We start from the raw sequence: 19,711 nt of genomic DNA on the forward strand, positions 1-19,711 counted from the left end.
GTTAGGTGAATTTTTGGATGTTATAATGTGGAAACTGATTTCATTATTTGTTAGTTTCAATCCAAAATAATTGGAGAAATTCAAAGTCAATGTTATGTAATTTTTATGTGCCTACATAGTTTTTTTTATTTTATAAAATTGTTTTTTAAATAGTATACTTTGAAAAATTAAAAAAAAACTGTACTACTTATTGTTTTGTGTTATAATGTAAACGAGGTAGAAGGCGGCGGCTGTATTATAAACACTGTGTAGCACATTGTCCTTTGTAAACAGAAAGGGAGAGATATTTGATGGCAATAATAATGTGGCTGCTTAACTTTACAAATATTGTTTATAATCAATTTTGGTATTGAAACAGTTCATAGGAGGTATATTTTAAGTCCGTCCTGATTGGAAATCATATCTTACCTATTTCCAAAATGAAACGCTTCAGTCATGATATCAAATGACATGGCAGGGCTTGATTATATGAGTTAGCAAAGCACAGTGCTGGCGGTTCAGTGTTGGCACGAGAGAGGGCAATGCAGTCACTGATGTTTATGTGTTGAGAGGGTGACCTAATTAACACCAGTTCCTGCCCTGATTTGCATTTATTTCAAAGCTCAATTCCAGAGTAATGAGATTCAAGGTCATAAATAACTGATGATCATACTGTATTAACATTCTCTTTGTAAAACTTGTGGCAAATTAGATAGGCATAGGAATTGGTGGCTTAAAATTAAATACTTGAATAACTTGTGTGTATAATTTATGCTAAATTATTATGTTTAGTAATCATTATGTTGGCAATCATTATGTTACCCTAACTAGTAGTAGTCTTTTTGAAATTAAATAACAGTATGATAAAGTCATAATATTATCTTTATCTATCGTGGGAATTATAAAATAGGTACTAAAATAATTTACATCTAGGTGGGTTTGTCGAATGTTACAACATTTAACATAGGTGTATAGTTGGTTGTCATACATTTGACATACTCGTACATAATTAAAAACTAAAATCAGACTTAAAAGATCAAAATGGTTTTAAATTTTACTCACAGGCACATTAACATAAAAAAAATTCAAACAAAAATGGGCTAGTTCAGTAAAACCCGGCTTAATAATCACATTTAGGGTGATAACAAATTTGTTTTGAATGAGTAATACAGTATCTTGAACTTAACTGATTCAAACTATCAATATCTCAAATGAAAGCCTTTCTTTCTAGTATTACCGGTACCTATTTTAAGACCAAGACATAACTAAAATAAAAATGGAGTTACCATTCACCATGCAGATAAGTCATAATTATGGTTATTGTTGATTCGTGATTCAGCAGCGTACGTTCGATCTTAATAATCAATAGCTAAAATGAGAGCTGGTACTTCACTTAAGGTTCTTGTTCTTGGACCAAAACATACAGGATAATGTTAGAACTGGTTTAATACATCTTTTTTTATTATAAAAAATTTTAAAAAATCAAATTGATTTTTTTAGGTCAAGTAATACAGCAGGTAAATGAATGGTGATGCTTGATGTCAAATCTACACACCTTTTTTAATTTAAGGCCAAAATAATGAAAATCGGTTTCGGTAGAAGAGACAAGCCGACTCAAAAAGCAAACTTAATATTTTTTAATATTATAGATATTGTTTCAAAGAATATCAATCCTTGAGAAAAACATCCAAAAGCATATAGCTCTAGCTCGTAAAAGTGCCTTGCTAGTAAATAATATATACTGTAACTTGTTTTACAACCCATAATTTATACCAAAATTACAGTATATTAGAATAGGTAGATGTAATATGTAAAAATGTCTTCTCTTAAAATTAGGAATTTATTTTGTTTAAATCTTGTCTGGGAAAATGTTTTAACTTAGTTTACAACCCATTTTCTTTTTTAACATAATTTTGTAGTTTTTCAATACTCACCAATTCAATATTTAATAACAGTTTAGTTTATGTTTTATTTTTTTTTATTTTTTATTTTTTTTATAATAATTCACAAGTTAAAATAATGTTACAACTTAAGTTGATGCTTGTCTCCCTCTGTAGGCTAACATATTCATTAGCCTTTATAGAGTTTTTTTTCAATATTTACAATCTTTTTTTTACATTTGTACCAAAAATGGAGGTGGAAGTGTCTAAAATATATTTATGTACAATTGTACAACCATATGAAGGTCACTGCAGTCCATGCTGTCATCACTAGGTATAGATAGACAGTAGAGACTGTGTGAGTGTGATGTCTGTCGGAAGTGAGAAGTGAGACTACAACCTTGGTCCTGAGCCAGAATCCCACCTCTACCTCCATTGTCATCATCATCACAAAGTCACTCTGGCTACAACTACAGCAGCTATATAACAAAACTATAGTCACATTAGAGACTGCTTGAGTGTGATGTCTGTCGGAAGTGAGAAGTGAGACTACAACCTTGGTCCTGAGCCAGAATCCCACCTCTACCTCCATTGTCATCATCATCACAAAGTCACTCTGGCTACAACTACAGCAGCTATATAACAAAACTATAGTCACATTAGAGACTGTTTGAGTGTGATGTGTGTCGGAAGTGAGAAGTGAGACTACAACCTTGGTCCTGAGCCAGAATCCCACCTCTACCTCCATTGTCATCATCATCACAAAGTCACTCTGGCTACAACTACAGCAGCTATATAACAAAACTATAGTCACATTAGAGACTGCTTGAGTGTGATGTGTGTCGGAAGTGAGAAGTGAGACTACAACCTTGGTCCTGAGCCAGAATCCCACCTCTACCTCCATTGTCATCATCATCACAAAGTCACTCTGGCTACAACTACAGCAGCTATATAACAAAACTATAGTCACATTAGAGACTGCTTGAGTGTGATGTGTGTCGGAAGTGAGAAGTGAGACTACAACCTTGGTTCTGAGCCAGAATCCCACCTCTACCTCCATTGTCATCATCATCACAAAGTCACTCTGGCTACAACTACAGCAGCTATATAACAAAACTATAGTCACATTAGAGACTGCTTGAGTGTGATGTGTGTCGGAAGTGAGAAGTGAGACTACAACCTTGGTCCTGAGCCAGAATCCCACCTCTACCTCCATTGTCATCATCATCACAAAGTCACTCTGGCTACAACTACAGCAGCTATATAACAAAACTATAGTCACATTAGAGACTGCTTGAGTGTGATGTCTGTCGGAAGTGAGAAGTGAGACTACAACCTTGGTCCTGAGCCAGAATCCCACCTCTACCTCCATTGTCATCATCATCACAAAGTCACTCTGGCTACAACTACAGCAGCTATATAACAAAACTATAGTCACATTAGAGACTGCTTGAGTGTGATGTGTGTCGGAAGTGAGAAGTGAGACTACAACCTTGGTTCTGAGCCAGAATCCCACCTCTACCTCCATTGTCATCATCATCGCAAAGTCACTCTGGCTACAACTACAGCAGCTATATAACAAAACTATAGTCACATTAGAGACTGCTTGAGTGTGATGTGTGTCGGAAGTGAGAAGTGAGACTACAACCTTGGTTCTGAGCCAGAATCCCACCTCTACCTCCATTGTCATCATCATCACAAAGTCACTCTGGCTACAACTACAGCAGCTATATAACAAAACTATAGTCACATTAGAGACTGCTTGAGTGTGATGTGTGTCGGAAGTGAGAAGTGAGACTACAACCTTGGTCCTGAGCCAGAATCCCACCTCTACCTCCATTGTCATCATCATCACAAAGTCACTCTGGCTACAACTACAGCAGCTATATAACAAAACTATAGTCACATTAGAGACTGCTTGAGTGTGATGTGTGTCGGAAGTGAGAAGTGAGACTACAACCTTGGTTCTGAGCCAGAATCCCACCTCTACCTCCATTGTCATCATCATCACAAAGTCACTCTGGCTACAACTACAGCAGCTATATAACAAAACTATAGTCACATTAGAGACTGCTTGAGTGTGATGTCTGTCGGAAGTGAGAAGTGAGACTACAACCTTGGTCCTGAGCCAGAATCCCACCTCTACCTCCATTGTCATCATCATCACAAAGTCACTCTGGCTACAACTACAGCAGCTATATAACAAAACTATAGTCACATTAGAGACTGCTTGAGTGTGATGTGTGTCCGAAGTGTCTTATTTCTTTTAATCCCGCTGGGGACATATGGCCACAACAAAAGCTCACCCACTGAACTCTCAATGGAAGATTTTGTCCATCTTGGAAGCTTCATATTTCAATTATGCTTCTAAGATAGACTAAATCTTCTACTCTTTTAATGACCATGCCATTTAAGTAAAGATGCTGGTTATCTCTTTTGTTTATTCTAATTTTTTCGTTATTCCTAGGTTAATTTTTAAACTAACCTTTACCACCAAGGTTTTTAAGTTTATCTTCCAAATCTTTACTTCTATAAGCCATAATGCACAGGTCATCGGCAAAATCTAGGTCTTCTAGTCCATCTGTGAGACCCGTCTGTGTCCGGTTTGGGAGGGGGGTTAGATTCCAAGGGAGCGAAATTCCGCTATCCCTTTTAAAAAATATATAGAAGACTTTATGCTTAAATATTCTTAATTACCATATCCTTTGTATATTCTGTGTTAAACAAGTTTCTATGAATAATGTTTGAGAAAGGGCTCAATTATTCCTGACATCTTTGTAAACAACATAATTGGACGTTTTTTATATGATGTGGCATTTTTACCTTGACATGGGTTTTAAGGGTTAGTTCAAATATTTCAAATATATAAACTATATACAAATATACATAGTTACATTTCACCAAACTGTCTGCTCCTCTATGTAAGATGTATATGCAATGTAGGCTTGCAGTGCTGCTGCTGCTGCTATTCTGTAGTGACTCATCCAATCTCACTTTCAATTACTGCACCATGTTGTCTTAGTCTTGCCATATCAACCTCACAATGGCAACCTCCAATCATTACTTCACAGTGTACTCACTTCCTTGCTATCGTTTTGTTACAATATTATACTTTGAGAATATTGTACTTTGTGATTGTGGTGAACAAATTTAGATTCAAATTCAAATTATTCTATTTTAGTTATTACTTTCAATTAAATCTTATAAAATGATAATCAATTTTCAAAGAGAATTAAAATCTGAAATTCTTCTTGCTTAAATCATTGCAACATATTTTTATTGGTTAGTAAGATCTGTTGTTAGGCTAAACACTGATTAATAATAATGGTTTAGATACCTGATTCAGGCAATCCAATTGTTGTATTCACAACTAGTTTTGATCTGATTTAAACATTTTAGGTTTTTTTTTCGTTATCCGGAGGCTATTCATACTACAATGAAGTAAACAATAATTGAAAATTGATAAAGTCAAGTTAAAAAAATCATTTGTGGGTCTTCTTAAGGGTTAAATTTTTGTTACTTCTCACCAACTAATTAACCTAATTTCTTCCCTATAAATATGTAATTTTTTTATTTCGGCGTATCGTTAAAGAGTCATGACTTAGGTTTAAAAGAAGGTGATAATACAGTATTGTATTCGGTAGATGTTTTAGTTTTTATAGGCATTTCTCATCCATACATCTTCTAAAATGTTGGGTTTCCGATGAGAAATTTCTTATTTTACTCCTTAATTAATTAATTCATTGTTAATCCCATCTTATTTTCTTAATTGTCTCAAAATACATAATTTAGATATAGTTTTGATCCGGAACAGTTTTAGGCTCTCTTGTTTGTTAAGTAAAATTGTTATTTATACAAAAACTAAAATAATAGATTGAAGAAGGAAGGGATTTCTTGTTAGTAACATTGGTAATAATCAGGACTGAGTGATTACAAAGTGTGAACTGAAGTAGGAAGTGTTTGTGGCAATGTTCGCATCACAATGGTTCTTGCGTCGCTGCTCTTTTGGTTTACTTAAAGCAGCCCCTTTTGTCACCAACCTCAACAATAACCAAGAAAAGGTGAGTGTAAAACTGAACCAAGAAATTATGTTGAAGAAGGCGGTGATCGATGTACTCAAATTTAACTTTTCTAGAAATGTAAGCTGTAACTCTTTCAACAGCTTCTCAACAAAATAAAAATGTTATTACTACTTCATACATCCACAAAAAATGAGGCACTTCTGTGGCCTTAAGTTGAAATGTCTTAGGGAATCAGATTGTAAAATGTCAATTAGAAGTAGCACCAAGAGTAAAATCTATTGCAATTTTCATGTCTAGTTTTTTTCTGTTTCTGACAGTGAATAGGCTAATAAAAAATAACAATTAATATAAGTAGTGCAGTATTAACTTTGTAATTTTTTTCGAATGCGCCGTGCGTGTCACCGTTTTCCATATAGATATACCCAGCATGCAAGCAAAAAGTACTTCCAAAATCCCCCCTCCTCTGGTTACAACCAATGTCAGTCGTCAAACGTTGCAGAAATTAATATGACAAAAACGTTAACATACTCTCATCCACTCCCACTGCAGCGTTTGTCGGCCAGCCTTTAGGACATCTTAAAATTAAGTAGGTACATCATTGGGTCTCAATAAGTATCTTCAATAAGTCTCCTCGGGACCGAGGCCAGGCCGGATAATGGTATATCCGGTTAAACCGACGTCCCCAAAAACTTGTAAAAACTGATTGTTTAAATGCGTATTTGACTTAAATTTAGGAGAGCATTGTATTTAGACACGTGATCACTGGTCTCAAATCTTTCCCACGAGAATGGTTGTTTCAGTACCGCCCACTTCCTGCTGATCTAGTCCGGTTAAACCGAAGTGCTGATAAAAATTGTCCGGTTAAAGAGATGTCATTTCCGTCGAGTGTATTCCGGTTAAACCGATGTTTGGTTAAAGGTGTCCGGATAAGAGGGAGTCTACTATATAAGGAAATTAAATCATTAAGTAGCCAAATTAACAAATATGAGTTAGTTACTTTTAGTTAGGGGTTGCCGGGGAGTAATCAGGGGTTTTAGGATGTAGTTTTGGAGTTTAAAACGTCCGTTCCCATCAAACTTGTTGAGACAATGTAACAAAATCACACGGTACTAAATTAATCAGTAGCCTTGTTCTTCCCCTTGCTGCCAGCAATGATTAAATTCATAATGCAGAATCAGTGAGAGGGTACCTTTTTTTCGAAGCGCGCAACCAGTTCAAATAACACAAAATATCTATGATCCATGACCAACTCATTTTCAAGTCAATGAAAAGTATTGTCCTATGTGTAGCGAAGGTTGTGCGTTTTAACATTGTCTCCCACCCCTAAGGTCACTGAAATTTAATTTAATAGTTACCCTTTAGAATATTTTTTTATATTAAAGTTTCCAATGCTTTGTTATAAGGTAAAAAATAATGAGCCAATTATTGCTGTCAGCTAAAATCAATAAAAATGTCTCTATAATACTTTTATAGCATGTTAAAATCATAACGATTTATTAGCTATTTGCCCATGTAAGCATCAACAAGAAACATACATTTGGTAAATTTGGAAATGTAAAAACAAACCTGAAAGCAGTGCATTAGCAAATTAATGATATGAAAATCTGAATGTGAGCATTTGTTATTGGTTTTGTGATTGGCCTGGGCCATGCACTGCACTGCACTCCAGTAATTAAAAGTGGATCGGAACTGGTGATAGAACTGTTCTCGTTGTTATTAGCTCAATTCCAACAATACAGTCATAGTTAAATGGTATTTTATAATTACAGTAATAATCGTAAAATAGTGGGTGACGAGGTACGGTGAAGAGTAGTACGGTACTTCTATTTCTTAAACTTTAATACTGTATTGCGCTTTAATCTTCTTTCGGTCCTATTTTCTGAATAGTTCCCCATTCCCTTAACTTAATAAGACCTAATTGGAGCTAATGCTGCAGTAGCGTATGAGACAATAGTGGATCACTTGTCAAGTATGGTAGACAAAGTAAAAAAAGTGTTAAAGGGATTCTCATAAAAAATACCCTCTTATTTGGTTGATTCTTGGACAAAGTGATGAAGACTACATACTTATGAGTTATGTTCAGAGTATTTCTGGCTTTGAGTGTTGACTCACATCTCCTCCCTACAGTTCTCTTTCTCCACCATCTGTCCACCTCACAGTCTCCTTCCCTCAATCACCATAACATTTATTTCCCTTGAATTCCTTCATTTCACATTATATTCACTGCCAAACCGCCTATTTTTCCACCCCCTCTCTGAATCATTGTTCTAGCCGCGACAGTGGCATCATAAGTATCAACTCATGGAACTACCCCTACTATTACAGTAGTCAACAGTTGTAATATATATAGATGTACTATTTGTGTTTATGACTGTGGTTTTATGTTTACAGATCAACCTGAGACTGATCCTAGTGAGTGGAAAGACTAAGGAGTACCTGTTCAGCCCCAGCGACTCAGCCGGGGACATAGCACAACATGTCTTTGACAACTGGCCTGAAGGTAAAACACACTTGCTAGCGGATATTCATCTTAGATCCAGTTGAATGTTATTTATAACATATCAACAATTTTTTTATCAGAATAGACCAATTTTTAATTTATTATAATCCTTTATTCTATTTCAAACTCTCTTTACAAGGCTAGTGTTTCAAAAACACACTTTCTTAAATTTTAATGTGTTAACCCTATTGAAATTTTCAGTTATTGACCATATAGGGAATAAAGTACTGACTACCCCCTCGGTACGACCTATCCCTGAGACCAATTTACTTTTTCAGTTTGATGTCTCCAGAGGCCAAAAACACAATTAGTTCTAATTTGTATTAATACAGTATATGTGTGTTCATTATCATGAAACTCGTGATCATCCAATTTTGATGGAATTTTGGTATAAAAGTCTAAACCAACGTTTATTCAATTGAGTTTGTGAAATTGCACGATCAGACTATGGGAATCAGGTTTTATGGTATAAAAATAGGGGTTTCCGTGTTTTACCCTTAAAACAAATTCCAAATTCTCCATAAACCTTTCTGTAGTAGAGCAAACAAATAATTTTGAATATTAAAGCGTTGTTGTACGCTTAATGATTACAGAGTACATCCCAAAAAACAGTAAATTTAAAATTCTTATGTTATTTATATGGAGAATAAGTCAACTGTGGTAGTTTGCTTGCTTAGACTATGCAAGCATTTTTTTTATCACTCATATTATGATCAAATTTGACAAATGTACACTGTAATTATTACACACTAAGATATCAACAATTCAATAAAGACAAACTTATTTACCTTCCATGTGCCTTCAAACCTAAGTACTTATCAAACATATTGTTATTTAAATAGGAAACTATTCCAAAAATCCAATATTGAAAATCCAATCATCATACTTCATACTAATATTATTAATGTGAAAGTTTGTCTGTTTGTTTGAAGTTCAATCACGCATTAACTACTGGGCGGATTGGTTTGAAATTTGGTACAGTAGACTCCCTCTAGTTCGGCTTCGGTTGGATCGGCCGCCGGATGGTCCGGCCTGGTCTCAGGGGGACAAGTCACATCGTCACGGGGGAATTGCCTTCGACAGGATTTAACTTGAATGTTTAGTTTCCAGCCAGAGAAGTAAACAATTCATGTCAGTTTAGTTGACGGGTGCTTCTATGGGTGAATTGTTGCATATTACCTATGTAAAACTATGTTACATAACCTCAAAAATACCGAGAACATTTTATAAATAGTTTCTCTTCGGTCTAATAAGTTGAAATGCAGTGTATAATTAAATATTTCGGACCATTTTTTTATGCGGTAGGTTCTCCCATTATTATTTTTGAAACACCACAGTTTATTTGACAAAAATAAATTAAAGCAAAACAAAGAAATGGTCATCGTTAGCTTCAAGGTCAAGCTATCCGCTTGCACTGACAATCATCTGTTCTTTACACAACTGATGTCTGCTGTGCACTTGTTTGCTATCTCAAAAACAGTTTGTGATTGGGTGATTAGTAACCATTTTTTTCTGTTCTTTACGTGATTTATTGTTGTACGTTCAGTGTTGTGTAATTTTTGTTTTGCTTGAGTAAGCGTGATTTTAACGTTACAGTTTTTATTACTGAACCAAGGTTATTGACTTAACATATCACGATTGCGCAATACTATGATTTGTATTTTGATGATGTAAAATGCACTACATCCGGTTAGTCCGGCCGTTTTGTAGTTCGGCCAGTGGTCCGGTCCCGAGGTGGCCGAACTAGAGGGAGTCTACTGTATGACGATAGCTCACATTCCCGATTAACATGTAGATGTTTCTTATCTCAAGCGCTTTCGGGCTCCACCCCATTGGCTCTAGAGTTCCCATGTTAACCTTATGAGTACTCATATTTAAAAGGAATTAAAGAATTTCACCAGCTGTTTCAACTACACAAGTTGGTTCTGTGATATTCAATAGCATTAAAAGGTTAAGGCTTACCATCAGGGTGCAGCACTATTAATTCTTTTTCCATTTATGACAACAGCTAATTTGAATCAAGCAGCAAGAAAAAGCTGTGAGAAATTTACTTTTTTCCTTTTCTATTGCAAACGCAAAACACGAGTATAAAACTGCAATAAGCATTTTATACTTACACGCCAACCCCGTACGAAGGACGGATACTCTGCTAGTTCAAATATAAATTGCTTAGTCTGTCATATTTTCAGGTTCAGTACAGAACTTTTGTGTCATCGATTCCTAGGATATTGTTGTGTCCACATAATTCACCTTAGAAGTTCACTGCCTACATAATTTTATAATGTATGAAAATTTAAGATAAAAAAAAACAAAAATTGAGAATTGTATTAAGTAGCTTTGTTATGGTTAAAACAAAGCAATAAAAAGTTATGAGATCACTTTTATCATCGTAGTTGGTGGGACCAGTACTACCATCTTAAGTGTCTGAGCATTCCCACCATTTCAATGCAAATTCATTTACTTTGTGCAGTGGGGATAAAGAGCTAAAATGAGCTCAGATAAAAGTTTTTTTTGGAGATGGGCCGATACCAAAAATTGTCTATACCGATTACCAATACCGATACCACCAAAGTACTCTCAATACCTGTCGATACCAATACTTCCGATACCTATCAAAATAACAGCTGGAATCGAATAAAACATTAATTTTAATATGAACACATTTATTGTCAACGATAAATAAGCAGAATATCTTTGTTTATATAATTATATTGTTTATTTAAATGTGAATACACATTTTTGTATCCATATTAGTGTGTTATGTTAACAGAGAGTGGGCTAAACTCATTTAAGTTTGGATTTGGATTTGTAACAACAATGGGATCGTCTACACTTTCATCTTGGCCTAGGCCTATATTCTTCCCCAACTGTTGATTTGTTCAATTTCCTCTGGGAAAATTCACGTTGATGGTGGAGTTTCAGATGTTTATTGAGGTTAGAAGTCGTACAAGACTTAGGCTATCTTTTTGCACAGTTTACATTTTGCCGCATCACTACTTTCACTAATTATATTCAAAAAGACCCACACATCACTTTGACGCTTACTCATTTTAAATAAAAATCATAAAATCATTCATTAACTAAAATCAAAAGAAATTCAATTAGAACCAATGTGAAATAACAATAACATAACCTCAACAGTTCAACATACGGATGGACCATACGACATACGGATGGACCATACGACATACAATGTAACTGCAACACCGCGAGCGTGCATATAAGAGGACTACTGCGTCTCTAAAACGCTAACCGTGATTGGTTTATCGTCGTCCACCGATCCAAAACCAGCCAATGAGAAAGGTTCTAATAAGTTAGTAAAGACACTAGTACTCGGTGCGGCATTCAACAACAACCCAAGTTTCAATGTCGCTAAAACATAGCACTTGATTGGTTGATCGTCGTCGCAGGGCAGTAGGTATGAGCCAATGAGATCGTGTCTATTAAAATGCCAAGGCCACTAGCGCTCGCAGTGGTGATCAAACAAACCAAATATCATCCCTGGAGTTGAAAACTAGCCAATAAGGTAGTCTTTACTAAGTAGGCAAACAGCTAGGATTCATAACGGCAATTTACCCACTCTGAACTGACTTAATCCGCACCGATTCGTACCGTTCAGTGTCAGTATCGGTATCGAACCCAAAACAGGCAAGTATCGAGTATCGACGATACCTCGATACCGCTGGTATCGAGAGTATTTTGGTATCGAATATCGGTATCGGCCCACCTCTAGTTTTTTTTTTAATGAATCACAAACCAATTTAAATTCATCCTTTAGAAAAATATCATTGAATGATAATGAACAATAACAAAACAATGTTATCAACCCATGTTGTTAAAAAAAAAAAAATATATTTTTAATGTGTAAATCTATAAATCTAGTGTAAATTTATAATGACAACCTATGTAGTTAAAACCCTGTAGTCTTCTAATTTTTGAAATTGGAATACCAACATTTTCCTGAAATGACGTTGCGAGATATCTTTTAATGTTTGACCAATGTCGTTGCAGACTGGGCGGAGGAGGCAGTGGAGAAGGCAGAGATCCTGCGACTGATCTACCAAGGCCGGTTCCTGCACAGCAACGTGACGCTGGGCGCGCTAGGACTGCCCTTCGGCCGCACCACTGTCATGCACTTAGTGCCACGTGAAAATCTACCCGAACCTAACTCTCAAGGTGAGACCTGGGACGGCATCTCTATGTGGGTTCCCAAACACTGAACAGAAAACATTCCGATAATTCATCATGTAAAATTATAAATATACGAATAATTGACCAATTATTGATTCAAGTTATTGCGGTTTTGGGTATTGGGGTATGAGTTGAAGATCCCAGTTAGTTGAAGAAGGTGTATGACCATTAACTTTTAGATTCTGAAGTAGACTTCCAACCCATAAGAACCAATTAATTGTTTGAAATTCATTGTTGGTGATGATTTACATTGTCTAACACATGATAAATGGACCAGCTGTAGCCATTGTTTTATTTTAACAGAATATGGTTGAATAAGCCATTCACAGAGTTAGCAGCAGTTTAAAAATGTTATTTTCTCCCTTGCTTTTTTGTTTTACTGATATGATTAATGTGACATAAAACATTCTGTAGTTACAATAAGTTATCCTTTGAGTTTGCATTAGTTAAAATTTTAATGTTTTCCATTAAAATCAGTAATTTTAGTACAATCTTCTGGTGACTCAATTCAACTAAACCAAAACTTTAATATGCTGATAAATAGAACGTTCTACCCATTGTCAATGGTAAAACATACATAACAACATACTGCATTTTAAAGACAAAACGGCTAATCGCATGTACTAAGTCTACGTTGGCAATGTTCAGTCAAAATTTCTTCTATAACGCTTTATATTTTTCCAAACTCAGACATTAGCTATTGCTTACAAGACAAGTATTCTGAGGTATCAACCCATTCAGTACCATATACAACATAGTATGCCATAGTTCCACTTTCAAAAAGTTCTGTATGTGCTCATTACATTTTTAGAAGATTCACACAATGTTGGTCTATTAACGAAACAGGAAAGAAAGAACACCATGATTTGGCTGGTTAGTATTTTGCTGTTAGAAATATCCTGATGATAAAAAAAAAATTGAAATAGGGACTAATGGCCATTATAGCAAGTGGCATAGTGATAAAAGCCTGAGATCAGTCCAAGCAAGGAAATTTGAGCAAATAACTGTTATGCTCTCTAGAAAGTTTAAGTCGCTTTCTAAGAATGAACAGGGAGTAACCTTTATCAAATCTCTAAGCTTGTGCTCGTGTCACAGTTCATGTTGTTCCAGTGCAATAAGCCTGACGTGTTTTGACAACTTAAAAATTAGGCTGATAGAATAGTTAAATAGCCTAAGTGCTACAAGGGAACCCATGCGCGAATAGCACACTTTAACAGAGTTTAAAACTTGTGTCCGAGGCAAACTGAACAATGCAACATCCTTTTTACTTTTCAAATATTATGTGTAAGAAAATTATTATTTAAATAAGACGTAGATTGTAGATCTATATGATAACGAGTAATATAACTACGTCAATCAGCTTACAGTTATTTAAAAGCAGCCTATTTAAAATCCATTTTCAACTCCTTTGTCTCCTGTTTACAATCTGACTGTGGTTAAACATTCAACTGAAAGATCAGCTGCTCACAAGTTCATATCTAAACAGTTATAAAGAAAGTTAGTCAGAATCACTGAGTCTTTGGAAGCAAAATTAAAAAAAAACCTCAAACGCTAGGGGTGGAAGCCCTTAAGTAAATTACCTTGATAGTTTTAATTTGTTACTCTGCTAAATCGTAACATTAACAATGACACCTTGATCCTGAATATCGCTTAAGTAGGACAGGTAAAAAAGGTATGAAACAGAGGTGTGCCTTATTGTATAAAGTATATAGATGCTCTATCGGGCCAATCCCCTTAATAAATATTACTTTTTTAAAATTGTATTAGCTTTTACTATCATTAAACAAATTATTTCAATAAACAATCTTACAGTCCAAATCAATTTTTGTAAAACAAATTTCAAGGTTTGGTATTTTTTTCTATGAAAGATTTGTATGTAACCCACATACTAAATTTCAGATATATTGTATATTGACAGCACATTTTCAATAACATCATAACTATTAGCATCTATCAAAGTAAATTTTAATTTAGAGTCTAATTATTAAAATTAGTTCAGTGGAACCTCAATAACAATTCACAATTTATAATATTGTGTCATTTTCAAATTTGCTTGAATTTACTTTACCCCTAATCACATGTTATTATTGCAAACTTAGATAACAAGTCAACCTTGATTTCAAATATTATTTAATAATCCCCATGAAAGTCTTGTTATCAAGGTTCTACTGTATTGATTATGTTAAAATTTCCCCGACACTTTTACAAAATGATGGGAGGCAGAGTATCTGAAAATGAATAAACAAAGAGTGAGTGTACAGTTTTGAAACTTTTTATGGCAGTAAGAACGAAACTAAACTCTCTTAGAAAGTTGGCTACCATCTTCTTGTTTGTTACTTCAAAACTTCACCAGCCAAGACCATTTTACCCTGTGTTCTTGTGTTTTGAGTGCCAATTAATAAAACAAATGATTTTGTGTCAATGGCTTAGGGGAACTTTCTATTCTCTATAAAAGTGCAAAGATGAATTGTGTTATGGATAACAATTCACTTTGGCTTTTAATATCATTGGCTCAAGTTCTCAAATTAAAAATTAATGTGTATGAAACATCAACATAAAACTAAAGATGTGGTGCACATGTTCTGTTCCTGAAACCAAGTATCTTTTTTCTTAACTTTATTACATATTTCTGTTATTTTCTATTTTTAATTGGATTAAGATGTAAAAAAAAACTTAAACTCAGTCTCCTAAAAAGACGGCTACAAGAAAATCACCCCACAACTATAAAGTTGAAATTGTCTGTAAAACAAGATTGCAGATGGCAATGCCCTTCTCCTTAGCCAAAGCCTTTCTTCATATTGGCTTTTCCATGTTTTGGATTCTTTCGCAAAGTATTGCAAGATGGTCTTCACAAATCCTTAGCTGGGTCAAAACGTAGATTTCACTTAGGATTTTAATTGTTATGTACAAATGATGCACCGTATTAAAATAAAATGTAGATTTATAAAGTTACAAAATAGTTTATAAGATTGGCCTGATTGTTATTGATAAAAATATCTAATTTTAACAACATAGCCATTAGATGTGAAGTTAAATAATTTTTTCTTTGGTGTATATTGTATACACAAATACTTTTTTCCATGAAATATTTTTAATATAAAGTCACAGTAAAGCTTGACTGGGCTTGCAAAAGTTAAATGTTCCAGGCAGGAATAGTGAACACCGGCACACCACAAGGAAAAAAAGAGAATAGTAACACATGTAATGAATAATGTACAGTGCTGATTTTAGTTCAAAGTGTGTTGTAGTGTTGAGACTGAGAGTGAGTCGGTTAGAGCTTTGTGTCCAATACTGCAATAGCCATAATTTTATCTCAGAAAAGACCACATAGTAATAATACCCGTGAGAGACTTCAGCCTACATTGTTGTAAATAGTTAGGATGAGACCCATGCACAAATTGCACCTTTTAAAAGGGTTCAAAACTCATATCCAAAGCAAAACGTATAATTTAATACCCTTTAGTTTTCAAAGATTATGTTTGTTTATGACAATTACAGTATTAGGTGAAAAGTTATCCAAACTGTAACAAGTTATTTACCTACCTCAATCAGGTTATAATTATAAAAAACCGTAGCTTATTTAAAATCCATTTTCAGAAACTGTTTTGTCTCTACTTTTGTTGTTTTGAAGGATCAGCTGTTAAATTATAGTTCACATTTAAACCGTTGTAAAGAAAGTTGGTCACGATAACAAATTCTTAGAAAGCGAAATAAATAAAACGCCCATGGGTGAAGCCCTACAGGAAATTACCTTTTCGGTTACTATTCGTCACACCGCGAGATAATAAGCTTTAAAATGGCACCTCAATCGTAAAAATTTGTTGAATGGGAGAGCTGAAACAGGGATTATTCATTGTAAGCACTAAAATAATGAAATGCTGAATCATGATAGTGTTTAATTACTAGTGTTGTTTTTAAATTAAGGCCTCTATTGAGCTCATTGCAGCCATCAAGCTTGTTTGAATCCAAGACCAACGCCATATTCTTCCAGTCAATAGCTACCATTCTAGCCAGCCAGTCCTCTTCAAGATGATCATTCTTGTCTTAATGAATAATCATAGTCTGAAAGCGATGGGAAGGAAAATATCTACTATTATTCTAAATTGGTGGGCTAAGCAAATCAATTTGAATTATCAAGAGTTTTGAATTATCGAGAGTTTGATTTATCGGGGAAAAATAAACCAGTGAATTACAGAGAGTTCTACTGTACAACTTCTGACTTGACTCTCCCACTCTACTTTGCACTTCTTTTTTCCCGCAATCAAAAGGGGTTTGTATATATGATTAGGTTCAATGATAAAACAACAAATAATTTAGCTTCGGCTACGGTTCGACACAACATAAGGCTTCAACAAACAGAACTTAGCGAATTACAAAACTAAGTTTAAAACATGTTAACTGTGCATGACGATTAATCTCACTACCCCCAACGTGCGACGAGTATACTCACTCGTCAAAGCACCGTTTACAAACTATTGTTCCAATGCGAGGTTAGCCACTGCCGTGAGATGTTGTTTCGGTTGCCGCTTATTGTTCCAGTGTTATACTTCAATCTGGTATAATTTGTTTTCCGACGGGCTATTGGTTTAGGCTTTGATCTAATGACATGCAATAGAATAACGATAATGAATGTACTGTAAGCATTGTGAAAGGAACCTAACCTCAAAATTGTGCTTGACGGCAAACACTGTCAACCAGAAAATAGCTACCTACTGCTCTAACTAAATATCAAAACGTCCAAAACTACTGTGGAACAGAATGTATAGTTTTCTGCTATAACATGAAGGGAGCCCTGACTTTGAGCTATAGAATGTTTTGCTGACGAAAATTTGAATTACTGCTTGATATTTGACTTCGAATTATAGAGTGTTTTGCCGACGAAACTTCAAATTACTGTGTGTTCCAAATTGGCCTGCCTTTTATTTGGACTTTGAAATGCCGACTGTATCAAAATACATGGTAAATATTTGAAATGTTGAGAGATTCTCTACGGACTGATCTTTTATTTTGAATTATCAAAAGTTTCAATTTATTGAGTGTTTGAATTACCAAGAGTGGGCTGTAACTATGAATCAGAGTATGAAGGCATACACCATTATTGAAGTCCATCACAAGTTTACTGATCTGAATGAAGTAAAGTGTTTTGGAAGAAGGAGTTTAGAGGTGGTCATATAAGTCATATAAGCTCAATGTTTACAATGTTTTGCACAAATTCTGAGTCAGGTTTTAGAAAGTGACCAAATTAAAGGAATTTTGAGTGCGGATTGTGGTGTGACAATGATAGATTGCTGAACTCATATTTAGAACACACTATAAACAAGAATCACGGTAAACCCTGGTAGTCTTAAACACGCTAATTAGCAAGCAAAGTTTCCTCAACTTTAACTTTAATTACTGTCTCGATGGGAACTGATAGAACACTCTTTCCGGGACGTTTTGTGCCAATGTGTACGGCCTTCTGCAAACTCCTGATAACAATTAATTGTGCACATTTTCTATCTCCAAACATCTTTCTGCACACACATTCTGTCAACTGATTTCAGTTGGGGTTGACCTGACCTGCATCCCACAGGAACGTAATCAAAGAACACAACTCATACTTGGTGATAGTATCGATTATCCTTCATATTGCTTTCAGCTACTGTGACAAGAGTAATCCTCGCATTAAAGCGGGAACTAGCCTAAATAGTAGTAAATAAATTGAAATACATTGCGTTGCTGTACTGTACACCATTAGCTCACTTGGGTTCGACGTACGGAAACCCCTCCTGCATTGAATGCTAATATTGTACTTATCTAAAATTGTCTGTGTGCAATATCAAGTGTGGTAACAATGATTTCATGTAAGAACATGTTTGTTGTAGACCAACGGCAGAAGAGCAAGGGAGGGGGAAGCAGTTGCTGCTCCACTTCCTGTGTCATCTTGTAATCTGCAGACAAGTTACTTCTACCTCGAGGCAACACTAGGAGGGTGCATCAAATGTATATGTGATTCAATGTCTTTCCCCATGAATTTTTTATTCTTGCCTCGAAGACTTTCTGCCGAGAGTGACGGGTTGTAGGTTGTGACGATCAGACTCTAGTGCGATTGCGGTTGCGTCCATGTCACTTGTGTAATATATATAGTGTCTTTGTTTAGTGTTCGGGACTCCGTATCTTCATGTATGGGAGTATATTATGATTGTTATAAGCCGTTTGTATATAATATTGGGCCTGAATAGGATTTGTTTGACATTTTCCTTAGTAACACCAGAAGGCATAATTTATAGACTTCTAGTTTCAACAGTTTTTTGCAATACCACTATGTTGGTTGGAGAAATTTGAATCTATGACTTGTACGGTGTCAGTATTTTTTTTTTAAGAACTGAAAACTTATTTTGATTACTATACTAAATTAATGTATGTGAAAACTTTCATCATATTGTATTCTCTTGAATGTATCTATTAAAACAGGCTTCAGCATGAATACTAGAAAAGTACCGGTATGGATCATAAACATAAAACAAATGACATTTTGGCCCGAAAGTAAACAAAACCCCTATACTAATAAAATTAATTAACATATGGTTTTGTTTACTTTCGGGCCAAAAACGTCATTTGTTTATGTTTATGATCCATACCAGGTCTTTTCTAGTATCAGTTGGCTTCAGTTAAAAAATAGTACTGTAATCTTATCCTGACGTGGTATGTAACTATTTTTGCTAATAATAAATTTGCTTTAATCAGTTTTGTTTTATTTAATAGATTTACTTTTAATTTCTTATAGAAATTTAGGTTACTTTATTTCATTTTGGAAAAGATACTCTTTATTATGTTTGTATTAGCAGAGATCTGTTTTTAGTTTTATTGAATTTCAAAGACTTTTTATTTTGTTATGTTGTTTGAAATAATAAATATAGTTTTATATCAGACAGTTACTTTCTTCTTAGTAAACCAATTTTATGTGTTTTAGAACAAGCTGTGCAACTTAACTAATTTGTACCAGGCTGTGTCACATTTCCCTGTGTTATCTATAAATTATCTTATGGGTTTCTGATAGCAGTATTATTGCAAAGCACCAAGCTGTTGAAACTAGAGTAGAAATATATTTGTGTTTAATATCAACACAAATCCATATACATTATGTAAATATTATTTCT

At 34.7% G+C, this 19,711-nt stretch overlaps 1 protein-coding gene across 2 annotated transcripts in view; it reads left to right on the forward strand.

The window, feature by feature from the left end:
- LOC128986103 (ubiquitin-like protein 3) overlaps window positions 1–19,454 on the forward strand; it is an 83,519-nt gene extending 64,065 nt beyond the window's left edge. Inside the window, exons 1-4 of one of the 2 annotated variants that reach the window (XM_054406236.1) lie at window positions 5,791–5,920; window positions 8,273–8,381; window positions 12,393–12,557; window positions 18,437–19,454. In XM_054406236.1, the coding sequence (XP_054262211.1) occupies window positions 5,828–5,920; window positions 8,273–8,381; window positions 12,393–12,557; window positions 18,437–18,501 (432 nt within the window). In that variant the 5' untranslated portion in view covers window positions 5,791–5,827 and the 3' untranslated portion in view covers window positions 18,502–19,454. Of the gene's footprint in view, window positions 1–5,790; window positions 5,921–8,272; window positions 8,382–12,392; window positions 12,558–18,436 lie in introns of those variants that run through there. The other variant, XM_054406237.1, reaches the window with a different exon arrangement.
- Window positions 19,455–19,711: the final 257 nt, after the last annotated feature.

This window comes from Macrosteles quadrilineatus, unplaced genomic scaffold (genome assembly GCF_028750875.1).
Source record: "Macrosteles quadrilineatus isolate MER2022 unplaced genomic scaffold, UCM_ALF_1.0 Scaffold_2__2_contigs__length_208266976, whole genome shotgun sequence".
In the NCBI taxonomy this organism is placed as follows: domain Eukaryota; kingdom Metazoa; phylum Arthropoda; class Insecta; order Hemiptera; family Cicadellidae; genus Macrosteles; species Macrosteles quadrilineatus.